Raw genomic sequence first — 12,840 nt, 5'->3', positions numbered from 1 at the left:
GGATTCTCATCTGATTCTTTGGATTACTGGTTTCCTCGTGGATCTCACAAAGAACTTGGTTTTTCAAGAAGTTGATTCTCAGACTCACACTTCATGCCCTTAAAGAAGTCCAAGAAACTCTAAACCAGTTAGGTTTCTAAACGAAGGTAACCCCCTGCCCGGTTATCTGAGAACTGGACACAACTGATGGGGATGGGGCTACGGTTTCCAACTCACACTAGGGAAACACCTGGAGATCTGGGGGTGGAGGTGGCTGAAAGGGGCAAAAAAGGCATAACGCCACAGAGTCCCTTGGCCATTATCTCTAGAGAAAGTGATTTTTACAGTCGCTCTCCAGTCCCCACCTAGAAGTTGGCAACCCTCGGGATACACAGAACCTCCGCCAATCAACGCCCCCCCCCCCCCGGCCGCCCATGCGCGTCTGGCGGCTGCCCTTCCGCCGCCTCCCCGTGCCCGCCCCCCTTCCACGACGCGCATGCTCTGTGCTTAGCCTGCCATCCCCAATGCTCGCGCAGCTCGGCGGCTCCCCCTCCCAGCCCTCAGAGGCCGCGTCTGCCTGGCTGGCTGGCTCGCTCGCCGCCGTCTCCGTCCCTTCCGCGCCCTCCACCCCGCCCCCCCCCGTACCCCGGATTTCCCCCAGGAACCTGGCGGGCGTCGGGCTGTGAGGAGAGCGGGGGTTTCTCCCCGGCATGGCGGGGCGGCGGGGCGCGGGAGGAGGGGCGGGCTTGGGGGAAGCGCTGCAGCCGTCCTCGTCGTGCTGCGGCGGGGGAGCCGCCACGGAGCCCGCCCGCGAGCTCTTCGAAGCCTGCCGCAACGGCGACGTGGAGCGCGTGAAGCGCCTGGTGCGGCCGGAGAACGTCAACGGCAGAGACACGGCCGGCAGGAAATCCACCCCGCTCCATTTCGCCGCAGGTACGTCCGGCCAGGCCGCGGCCCGCCCGGCCCCTTCTCTCCCCCCCCCTCCCCTCCCCCCGGGTAGCCAGCAACGCCTGTGCGTCTCCGTCCCTCTCGGCCCTTTCCCCGCAGCGGCCTCTTCGGTCTCGTCCAGGCTTTTGTGTGCAGGCGAGGGGGAGAGACGGCTGGCCTCCGTGGAACTAGCGGGCCAGGATTATGGCTCGACCATCAGCCCTCGCTCTCCCCCGCTCCTGCTGCAATGTAGACACAGACCGAGGAGGCGAACCAGTGGCTCCAAAGCACCCTTTGCAGCCTTTTTGACCGTGGAAATATCCCAATAATAATAATAATAATAATAATACATTTATCTCCCGCTGAAGTGGTAACCTGCCCCTCTGGAGAAGTGGGTGAAGAAATAAGATGCGCCAATCAATTAATCAATGGATCGTTTACCGTTTCCACTGGGGAGAGAGAGAGACCAGTAGAGCAACAGGGGAAATGGGCTCCAGTGACGTCTAGTGATTTCAGCGGCCATCCAAACTTCTGGGAAAGGCCAAAGAACCCCTGGAATCTCTGCTCCAAAGGGTGGGCTGGTGTATGCCTGCCACAAACTGGAGTACTGGGGGAAATGCATCTCTGGTAAAGTAGTCCAGTGTTTAAGTGTCCATTATGGGAGAGTTATTTAAAAAGCAATAAAGGGGGTGTCATTTCACATGGAACTGCTACTTTTTAATGTGAAAAGTACCTGATGCTTTGTCTTAAATATTTTTTTCCCATAACATCTCAGCATGGATGTTGAAGGCTGTTTCATATACACTTGTTATTACACTTTTCTTATTACTTCAGGAGGGGGAAATAAATCACACATAGTTTGTAAATTTTCTAGGTCAGGGTTTTGTAAGGGCCCTGGAAGGATTTCTTGAATGGGTGGGAATATATATACGTGTGTGTGTATATATATATATAATTTGTTAAACAATTATCAGGTGATATGAACCATATATGGTCATATTGACCCACCCTTTCCCAAAATGGCCCCAAGGGAAGGGGCCCCAAGTACACAGGTATGCTTCCCAACCATATTCTGAACCATTGTGTCACTTCTGGAATTTCTTGAAGACTGAAGAATGTTTCAGGAGTTTCTCAACAGTAAAAACAGTTGAGAAGGCCTAGGCTAGATGGTAGAATGTCTGAAACATTTACACTTATATTGGCAGTTGGTCTGGGTGCCATTGCATATGGGATGAGAAATAAAATCCTTTTGATATGTGAAAACATTCACCTATGTAACAGTTTTTATAGGAAACAGAAAGGCTTTGTGCTTTATTACTCATTTATTTTTATATTATTATTATGCAAGAACTGGTTTAGCCACTAAAGCATAGGAGTTCCCCCATTCAGGTGTGCTTAAACCTTTTATCTACCTGTCCACCCCAGTCATCCTCTACAGAGTTTGAGACAATGTACATGTTTCTGCTCTCACCCATGTTAACCTTTTTATCTTTACAACATCCATAAAGTAGATTATGCTGAGAAAATTAGGACAGATGGATGGGGATTTGAACTTCTATCTCCCAAGGCCCATTCTCAACTGCAGTCAGTATAGCACATCGTAACAACTGAGACTCCTGTCTGCAGTGTAAGATTTGTTTTAAGCAGCTAATATAAGAATTTATTTTTAAAAGTCTCCATGATGCACTGAATAATCTAAAACAGTGGTCCCCAACCTTTTTATCACCGGGGACCACTCAACACCTTTTACTGAGGCCCAGTGGGGGGGGGGGGGTAGTTTACTCCTCTACTCTCAACCACTGCCCTAGCACGCTCTGATCGCTATGGTAATGTTTAAACATCCCTTCAAAATAAGATACAGACATGCCACAACAATGAAGTGTGTTGTAAAGAGCTGGGGAGGATGAAGTAAAGGGCCGGGGGGGGGAAGAAGGCGTCCTTTGGGGCCCACCTCCAATTAGTCGAAGGACCACATGTGGTCCAGGGCCCACAGGTTGGGGATCACTGATCTAAAATGTTATTTAAACTCTAAAAAACATCCATGTTCAGTTCAGCTCTGGCTCAGTCACAGAGGAATACTTAGCAACCATCTGAGTACCAAAATTCCTCAGCAATAAATGTCTTCACAAGAGAGTTGCTCCTTGCACCACAGTATATGGTAGAGGAAGAAGTGAAAAAGCATGACAGATAACAATTATTTAATATTTCAGTGTGTTGTTGTGCTCAGAGTAGGGTAGTAGAATATAAACAAGATTGGGATTTGAATAAGCATGGAGTGGCAAAAAAGCTGGTCTTTATGTGCTTCTGTGTTGAACCATGACATTTAAGACAGACCATTATTCAAATTGCAGGCATACTGCTTTTTTCTTATGCTCCATGGGCCATCATACAGACTGTAATACATATTTCAAATTATATAGGTCAGTGGTCTCCAACCTTTCTGAGGTTGGGGACCGGCAGGGCATTGGGGCGTGGCCCGCGCCCGCGCGGGCCACGCCCACACATCGGCCGCGCCCGCGGGCCGCACCCCCGCATCGGGGCGCGGCCCGGCCCCGATTCCTTCTACCCGCCCTGCCGCAGTAAGAAGCTTGCCGGGCCACAAGCTTGCGGCCTGGGACGTTTTTTACTGCGGGGGGGGGGCGGGGAAAGGGAGCCGCGGCCCGGCACCATGGCCTTCGCGGCCCGCAGGTTGGGGACCACTGATATAGGTGACCGGTTAACTTGTATGAATCATACCCTCTGCTTTCTTTTTATTGTCCATGTTTGTGTATGTAAGTTTATTTGAATCTTCTCTGTACAGTTGCTTTAAAGTATATTATGAAAGAAGTTTTTAAATTCCATGCACAATGTCACGAGATGTCATAGTATTGTGCAGAACACAAATAAAGTAGAACAATAACCTGTTAGCATGGCTAACACCCAGTTTAATTAGATGACATTCATTTTGTTAGTTTTGTTAGACTGTATATTTATGCTCTGGATCTTCATAGTAGCTGGAATTATTTGCTGGGAAGTGTTAGCTCACTATAGGGAACAAATTGCCCCTCATTAGTATTTATTGATCTTTCTAAACTCAAATACTTTGGCCACCTCATGAGAAGGAAGGACTCCCTGGAGAAGAGCCTAATGCTGGGAGCAATCGAGGGCAAAAGAAGAAGGGGACGACAGAGAATGAGGTGGCTGGATGGAGTCACTGAAGCAGTTGGTGCAAATTTAAATGGATTCCGGGGAATGGTAGAAGACAGGAAGGCCTGGAGGATCATTGTCCATGGGGTCGCGATGGGTTGGACACGACTTTGCACCTAACAACAGCAACAACAATGCCAAGTCATCACTAGTCACTTCCATTTGGGAATGGATCTCACCCACTCTGATTGGTTTTGCACTTTTATTTGGATGCTTTTAATCTTTTCTGTGCTTAGTACAAACCCAAACTCAAAGGGTCTTATAATTTCAAAAGACAAAAATAGAAGGCTTCACAAATATTACTCTTAATAATCAACAAGAGTAGTTCAAAAGCAATCCAAGCAATAGATGAGCTGTGCAGGGGTGATAACAGCTGTGCCTTTAATGAATGCAGTCTCTCCCCAAGAAGGCAGGCACTTCCACCTTTCCCTCCTTTCAGGAGATCACTTTCTTTATAGTTCAGGAGCTGGAGGAAAGCATGATTAAATTCTGAAATCATGTGATGTGATGACAGCTCATCTAGTGCATCAATTTTGTGAACTCTGGTTTTTCCTCATTAAAAAATATTTACCCCATCTCTATATACTCAGGATATTTACACCTACCTGTTGGGGTTACCTCTATTCATCTGAAAAAGTGGATTCTGGCCTTCTAAAATCTATGCTCCAATACATTTCTCAGTTTTTAAGGGTTTTGTTTTTTTTATTTTTGCCATGGCAGATTAAAATGGCAAGTGAGTATAAATCAGCAGCTTCAACGATGAGAAATCAAGTTACTACACGTGTAAAAGAGAAAAAGTACATAAGATGCTTGTAGTGTGGCCTGACACAAGTCCCTGCAGCTACCTCAGCACGTTTCTGCCATTGGTTGACTTAGGTTTCAAGATTATTTTTCCTTGGTGTTCTCTACCTCCTTACCCTGTAGAACCCATCTCAAAGCATTGTTCCTTAATTGTTCCATATCTTCCACAACATTTATTTTCTTTTTCCCCCCTTTTTTCATTTTTTACTGTTTAGCTTGTTTTTCCTCCAATGAGCTCAAGTTGGCATACAAGATTGGGCCTCCCGTACCGCCCCCACCCCTTCTTTCCACTTATTCCGCCTCCATAACTACATGTTAACTAACAGACCAGAGTGTAACATCAGCTGTTCTAAAATTGGGCATTTTAATTTTGTTATACATTTTTAAATGATATAGTTATTTATGTTTTTATTGTGACCAATGTTTTATTTGTTGTACACTGCCCCAAGACAGCTAGTCGGAGAGACGCAGTATAAAAATCTAAATATAAATAAATAAATAGCCAAATTAATATATTAGTGCTATAATTATAAGTAATGGCTATTTCCTTTATATGAAAAAGAAGAGTGAAATAGGATCCTTTGTTAAGTTGAAATATGAATTTACACAATTTGGTCACTTTCATTCATGCAAATGAATGTGCTGTGGTGGTAGCTGCTGCCAAAGCGGTTTTTGAAATCTAGACAGCCAGTCAGACATCTCCAGTGGCCAATCAAAAGCCCTGGTAGGCCTATGGGTGCCTGTTACAGACTCCTGGATAAAAGGCGGAGGTGTTTCACTTAGGTCCCAAATAAGACTCGGATGCTTTTATTAAGCATGCAGTTTGATCCTGTGCATGCTTATTTACAAGTAATGTAGTAGGAGAAAAGGACCCAAGTCCAGCTGGAGTTTGCCGTGTCCTCTGAATGCAACATCTGTTTCTTCATTGGTCTTTATTTTGTTTGGGCCGGTAGTAAGTTAAAGACACCTCTTCCAGTTTACTGCACATTCAGAAGGTATGAGACAGGATTGTCAAACTAGACTTCCTTGCTTCCTTCTAGCTATCTACTTTTGATAAACTGTTTATTTCAGGTTTCGGTCGAAGGGACGTAGTTGAATATTTGCTTCAAAGTGGTGCTAATGTTCATGCTCGAGATGATGGAGGCCTCATCCCACTTCATAACGCCTGCTCTTTTGGTCATGCTGAAGTTGTTAATCTTCTTCTGCGCCATGGTGCAGATCCTAATGCCCGAGATAATTGGAACTACACACCTCTTCATGAAGCAGCCATCAAGGGCAAAATTGATGTCTGCATAGGTAATGTCTAAAACTCCTGCAGTGATTTTTTTTTTAATGAAGCTATTTAAGACTGATTCTATTTCTTCCTCAGTTTGTACATTTTCAAAACATCGGTGCTTTTCTGTAGGAATGAGGAACAGATGGTACTGACTAGACTACTTTAAACTATCATTATACTGAAGAGCCTCTTGTGGCGTGGTAAGGCAGCAGTCTGAAAGCTCTGCCTATGAGGCTGGGAGTTCAATCCCAGCAGCCGGCTCAAGGTTGACTCAGCCTTCCATCTTTCCGAGGTCGGTAAAATGAGTACCCAGCTTCCTGCTGGGGGGTAAAACGGTAATGACTGGGGAAGGCACTGGCAAACCACCCCATATTGAGTCTGCCATGAAAACGCTAGAGGGCGTCACCCCAAGGGTCAGACATGACCTGGTGCTTGCACAGGGGATACCTTTACCTTTACCTTACTGACAGCCCAAGTTGATCAAAATGCTTATTTATTTGCCACATTTGTAGACCACCCCTATCAGGCCTACCATCTTGGGGCAGTTGAATAGGGAGGGACACGAATCAGGAAAATGAGGTTTGGTTCATGGCCCTGCAAACTACATTGAAAGGGACTTTTCAGTGCGGTTTGCATAAAAGTGGAAAAACAGCACCGCAGCTTGCTCCCCATCACTCAGATATTTTGGGCTATCTTCTGCGGTCTCTTTAAAGTTTAAACAGACTACAGAAAACAGTGTGAAGACGAACTAGTGACAGGGAGCAGTTTGTGGTGGGGAGCACTCACCTGTTTTCGGACCGTCTTTTGCGGACTCTTTAAAGAAACAGCAGAAGACAGCCTGGAATACAACTAGGTGGTAGAGAGGCACTCCCTGCCATTCAGCTGTTTGGGACTGTCTTGTGCAGTCACTTTAAAAGGACTACACAAGACAGGATGAAATAATAGAGTGGTGGAATGTGCCTCATCCCAAACAGCTGTTTTTTGCAGCTTTTTGCCAGGAACAGAAAATTGGTTTAAAGGGAATTAGAGTCCCTTTAAAGCTTGATTTTTTTCTCCACTAATGAACCAGTACAAAGTGCTCTAAAAGTTCATAACAGTAGACCTGTCACAAAGTTCTGATCCTAAACCACGAGTACGGGAAAATTTGTGATGAATTTTACTTTATGCTTGGTTTGTGCCCATCGCCAATGTTAAATATTTATATAACTTGCAAGTAAATCCTCTTATTCGGCTTCTCTTAGTAAGAGGCCAACAGAGTGATATCTAAAACAGACAGGATCCAGGTTCATTTTGAGCATGATCCATTCCTGTGTGAGAATATCTGCATGTATTTATTTTATTTATTTATTTATTACTTTTCTATCCCACCACTCCCACGGAGGCTTGTGGTGGCTAACAACAGACATAATAAAACCCTCAATAAAACCCATACAACAATTTAAACCAGTCGAAAAACCAACCAATCAACCTTAAAAACCCTCCAGTGCTCAGCGGCAAGCAACCCAATGTACACAGCTATATAACTTCCAGTGGTTCCCACCTCCTTTATTCCCTTCCTTGCATATAGGCATATACTATTCATTGGTGTTAATGTGGAATGAGAGAGTTCCTATATTCTCATCCTGCCCTTCCTCCCTTGTGCAGGGCTCCAGTGAAGGATTTACATTAAGCATTAAGATCCTTGGATGTCTTTCATTGGAGTGATTTACTGTTGTACTATTCCAAGGGTCAGCTTTCTGATTGTATATCGCTTGTATTTTTCTGCTTGGTGCTGCCAGTCATAAAACTGCTTTTGAAGATGTACGGAATCCTGTTATTCTGTTCTGAGATTTTCAGCACAATCCAGTACAGTTACTCTAGTTCAAGTGCATTGATTTCAATGGGCTTAGAATATGGTAATTCTCCATTGGACTATGCTGTTAGAATTGTCAACCACCACAAGCCGGCTGTTCTGGGAGTGGTGGTCTAAAAATCTGAAAACAAAATAAATTTGAAATAAGTCCTGATTTGGTATTGCATGCTTTATTAAAGGACTTCTGTCGCAGGATTATTAAAACCAGTGTTGTTTGTATTTTTAGTGCTGTTGCAGCATGGTGCTGATCCAGTTATCCGTAATACAGATGGAAGAACAGCTCTGGACTTAGCAGATCCATCAGCAAAAGCGGTGCTTACTGGTAAGGAGTGACTTCTTTAATCCCCATGGTTTGAGTACAGTATTACTACCTTCTGCAGTTGTTCCTAGTGGTCTTCCATAGTAACAGTCCTCATTGGGCAGCATGAGTGATTGCAGTAGGTTCCGACTTCTCCTAATTACACACATAGATCTAAGAATAGTCTGAAGTCTGAAGGGAAGGCAACTGTAAGCGACTTTGAGCCTCCTTCGGGTAGGGAAAAGCGGCATATAAGAACCAACTCTTCTTCTTCTAAAGTTGTTGACTATAAAGCCCTGGTTTTCTGTGTGTTTCTGCTTTGCTGGATCACATCATAAGCTGAACTGGACCACAAGAGTGTTCTCTCTCATAGTTCAAACAGTTTCTTGACCTGTTTGTGACTGTACTGAGGACAACCCTTTATTTCAGTATAAACCTAACTTTGTGCTAATGCCATATGTCTGTGTGATATTCTCAGCAAGCATCTAGTAGTATCCTTTGCTGACTTGAGAAAGTGTGCTAGAAAAAATAAACTTCAGTGCTATAGTAAAGAGAAGTGCCTACTTGGTTTCTACATAACAGAAGTAAAAATAATATTGGCAGCTTGTTTGTTACTATCATTCAGCCACAGGTAATCTTTGGGAGGATTATTCAGAGCCAGTAACTAGCTAACAGAGTTGAGTTGCTTTTCATTTGAGGTGTATAAATCTCAGCTGTAGAGTGATCTAAATAAACAGTTTTGTTGCCTTCCTTTGTTCAGCAATTTTCACTGTCATATGATAACAAATACTGTTTTGATTGTTTTCTAAGATTAACAAAAATAATTACAATTAATAAATATGTTGAATCAATTTAATTTTAGGTGAATACAAGAAAGATGAACTCTTAGAAAGTGCCAGGTATGTATTAGTATAACAAACTGAAACTCACATGAATGTATATATTCAGTCTTCTGAATGTTGAGGCCTGAAATATAAGGAGATAAGTTTAACTGGAAGACTTTGAATAGTCATGGGCATCAAAGAGGCTATTCTGATCTCAAAGGTGTGCAGTGAAGAACTGAAAAGCTACTAATACCTGGTTTGTGCAATAAATCCTTGAAACACGTTTTTTTTAGAAGCCAGAAGTGCATAGAGCAGAGCACAGAAGACCAAATAATAATTTCTACCCAGGTAACATCATGCAATTTATCACTCGGACAATTTATTATTTACTTCATTTACGTCTCACATTTCTACCCAGTGGAGACTCAGATAGGTTTACAACGTTTTCCCGTTTTCCATTTTACTTTGTATTCCTATAACATTCTTTTTGGAACTTCAACATAAAAAGGGACATATGGTCTTCTAAATGCTAAAATATTCAGCTGTAAAGAGGCTTCCAAGGAAGATGTTCTATCTTGGTTGTGTCAAGGGCTGAATATGTAGAGCTTGGGGGTATTCAAGATTTTGGCCCCATTTTTAAACTTAATTTTGGAAATTGCTTTTAAACAGATACTTTTAGTTTAGAGTGGTCAAACGTATGTTTAAGTGATTAGAAATTAGATGTCTGGCAATATCTGGTTATTTCCTGTGGTATGCCTTTTCTTCTTGCTAGATCTGTGCTTGACACGACGTTAAGTAAAAGGGGAAGTTATTCTGTTTGTGTTAGTGAAAGTATAATTTTCATAATGAAAGATTTTGTATTTCTGTTCATAGCTAAATGGTAGTTTCATTTTGGCTGTGCTGCGTTGCACATTGAATAAAATAAAGTCTAATTATATGCCTGCAAGAAGTTCAGGAATCGTTAATTATCTTTCAGGAGTGGAAATGAAGAAAAATTGATGGCCCTTCTCACACCACTAAATGTCAACTGTCATGCAAGCGATGGCAGGAAGGTATTTTGGTTTTAAAAATATGTATTTAAGATTAACTCCATTTTAAAGAATTGATTGAACTTGAAATATAATCTACCCTAAGATGTTACTTTAAAGATATTTGACTTGTCATTTTGGTTATATTGTATTTACTAGAAGTAGAAATCCAATTTTGGTGATGTAGTGGGTCTGGAGCTTCTTGGCCAGCTTGGTATAGTAGTTAAGAGTGTGGACTTCTAACCTGGTGAGTCGGGTTTGATTCCCTGTTCCTCCTCCACATGCAGCTGGCTGGGTGGCCTTGGGCTCGCTGATAAAGCTGTTGTGACCAAGCAGTAATATCAGGGCTCTCTCAGCCCCACCTACCTCACAGGGTGTCTGTTGTGGGGAGAAGAAAGGGAAGCCTCCTTCAGGTAGAAAAAAGCGGCATATAAGAACCAACTCTTTATATAAGCCGGGAGTCTGTGAATGCTGTTTCTTGCTGAGCGACATTCATAGCTATTTATCTTATTAGAACATGGCTGTCTTGAAACTCTATTGCTAAAAAGATAGCAAGGAATCTACTGTGGAGAGCATGCTAAGTTTTAATTTGTCAAAACACTAATGTATTCAATAAAGTCAGAGTCCAATGGCACCTTTAAGACCAACAAAGATTTATTCAAAGCGTGCTTGCACTTGAAAGCTCACGTCTTGAATAAATCTTTTTTGGTCTTAAAGGTGCCACTGGACTCTGACTTTATTGTGCTACTTCAGACCAACACGCTACCCACTTGAATCTAATGTATTCAATATTACTGATCACTTTCCATAAGTAGTGTTAGGGGTTTTGGGAAGGAAGTTTCTGATGACATTTTGTATAAGCTCTTGAGAGTATAGTATATAATCTTAGGTTTGTGGAAAGGCTGCAGGGAGAGGTTTTCATTCCCCCCCCCCCCCGGGTCCACTGTGTATTCATCAAATTTAACTTGCCACTGTCACAAATAAACAAATAATTAAAAATCCGTATTTGTTTCTTTGAATATTAAAGACTTGAGGGGAAGGATATTTATATGCATACCAGTTTTAGAACTAAACTACAGAAGGAGGAGGGGGAAGAACTATCATCTGTGTCCTATCATCCATGAGCGGAAGTACCTCATCTGATATCTGCCATGCTATAATGTAGAATATTTTCATTGTCGTGTTTTTGACTTTAAAAAAGAATGCTAAATGTCTTTATCTAATTGTTAAGTGTACTTATTCTTTTATTTCCAGTCAACACCTTTACATTTAGCAGCCGGTTATAACCGTGTGAAGATTGTACAGCTGTTGTTACAACATGGAGCTGATGTACATGCTAAGGATAAGGGGTGAGTGAGTATGTTTTGTGAAAGGTCTGTGATTTACAGATTTAATTAAGATATAGTACACTTACATTAGGGAAACTGGCATGGCTCAAATTGTAAGATTTTGTTTATGAATCTTTGTTTCCTTAATCAGAACAGTAAATGAAGTCTTCAGGTAAGCAATTAAGGACATGTTTTAGCACATATTAGTGTCAGATTTTTTCCCTTCACCACTCTGCACTTAGATCAAAGGGTTGTAAAATTGTTATGGAAATGTTAGCTCAGACCTCCTGAACTAGTTCTGGTGTGTCTTATGTTCCACAGGAGGCTGACCAGCTGCTACAATCCATCTTTTTAGATTAACTTAATTAAACCTGCCAATTTAAAGAACTGAAGAACAAGAGTAATTGATTACTTCTGAGTGAAATCTGTTGGGACCATATGATGATGGTGCTTCCCCCAGACTGTCTGGTTTTTCTTCTGTCTGATTGGCATTTTAGTGGATTTTTAATATCAACTGTGGTTAAGTGTTCTTGAAAAAAATGTTTTTGTGTGTTTGCTGAACTTCTGTCTTCTAACTGAAATGTTCATTTTTTCAGAGACCTGGTACCACTTCATAATGCTTGTTCCTATGGTCATTATGAAGTAACAGAACTTCTAGTGAAGGTTAGTTTCTTAAATCCGTGCTGTCATTCTAGGAAGCTATTCTGATTTATTTTAAGCATGTTTCTCAATCCTGCCAGATTAGGCTTTCAAAATGACTATAGTGAGATTCAGATTTTGTTTCCAAGTAAAACAGTTTTGAAGTAAAATAGTTTACTGGGAAGAATGATGGACTGCATTTAGTTAGAACTGGAAAGTATGGAACAGCCACATCTACTACTTATGGACTTGCAGGTTTAGTACATAATGCTGCTTTCATTTTTCAAATTAAAAATGTCTCACAAGATACTACACGTAAACATTCAGACAGAAACATACATAGATGGAAATATGGAAAACTAAAACTGTGTTTCTGTGTCAGATAATGGGTTTGGGGATGTGATTGCAGGGAAGAGTCTCACTGTGCCATTGTACCAGTTGTGAAGACTTTGCTACACTTGCAGGGCTATAATGTCTGGATTTGAAAACTTAGTTCAAATCCACTCTTGGTTCTAAAGCAGGAGTAGTCAAACTGCAGCCCTCCAGATGTCCATGGACTACAATCCCCATGAGCCCCTGCCAAATGTTGGCAGGGGCTCATGGGAATTGTAGTCCATGGACATCTGGAGGGCCACAGTTTGACTACCCCTGTTCTAAAGCTTTCCAGTTTGCCTTAGGCCACATACCAGTGTCTCCTCATGA

General features: G+C 42.4%; 1 protein-coding gene across 3 annotated transcripts in view; it reads left to right on the top strand.

Annotated features, from left to right (window-relative positions):
• The first annotated feature begins 513 nt into the window (after window positions 1–513).
• Window positions 514–12,840, top strand: part of TNKS2 (tankyrase 2) — a 38,373-nt gene continuing 26,046 nt past the window's right edge. For 2 of the 3 annotated variants that reach the window (XM_077350312.1, XM_077350311.1), the window contains exons 1-7: window positions 515–912; window positions 5,965–6,189; window positions 8,248–8,343; window positions 9,182–9,218; window positions 10,120–10,195; window positions 11,426–11,520; window positions 12,096–12,162. In XM_077350312.1, coding sequence (XP_077206427.1) covers window positions 690–912; window positions 5,965–6,189; window positions 8,248–8,343; window positions 9,182–9,218; window positions 10,120–10,195; window positions 11,426–11,520; window positions 12,096–12,162 — 819 coding nt within the window. In that variant the 5' untranslated portion in view covers window positions 515–689. Of the gene's footprint in view, window positions 913–5,964; window positions 6,190–8,247; window positions 8,344–9,181; window positions 9,219–10,119; window positions 10,196–11,425; window positions 11,521–12,095; window positions 12,163–12,840 lie in introns of all 3 variants that reach the window. The other variant, XM_077350313.1, reaches the window with a different exon arrangement.

Source organism: Paroedura picta, chromosome 8 (assembly GCF_049243985.1).
Source record: "Paroedura picta isolate Pp20150507F chromosome 8, Ppicta_v3.0, whole genome shotgun sequence".
In the NCBI taxonomy this organism is placed as follows: Eukaryota; Metazoa; Chordata; class Lepidosauria; order Squamata; family Gekkonidae; genus Paroedura; species Paroedura picta.
Note: the sequence above shows the minus strand (reverse complement) of the source record. Positions and strands in the feature narration are given on the sequence as shown.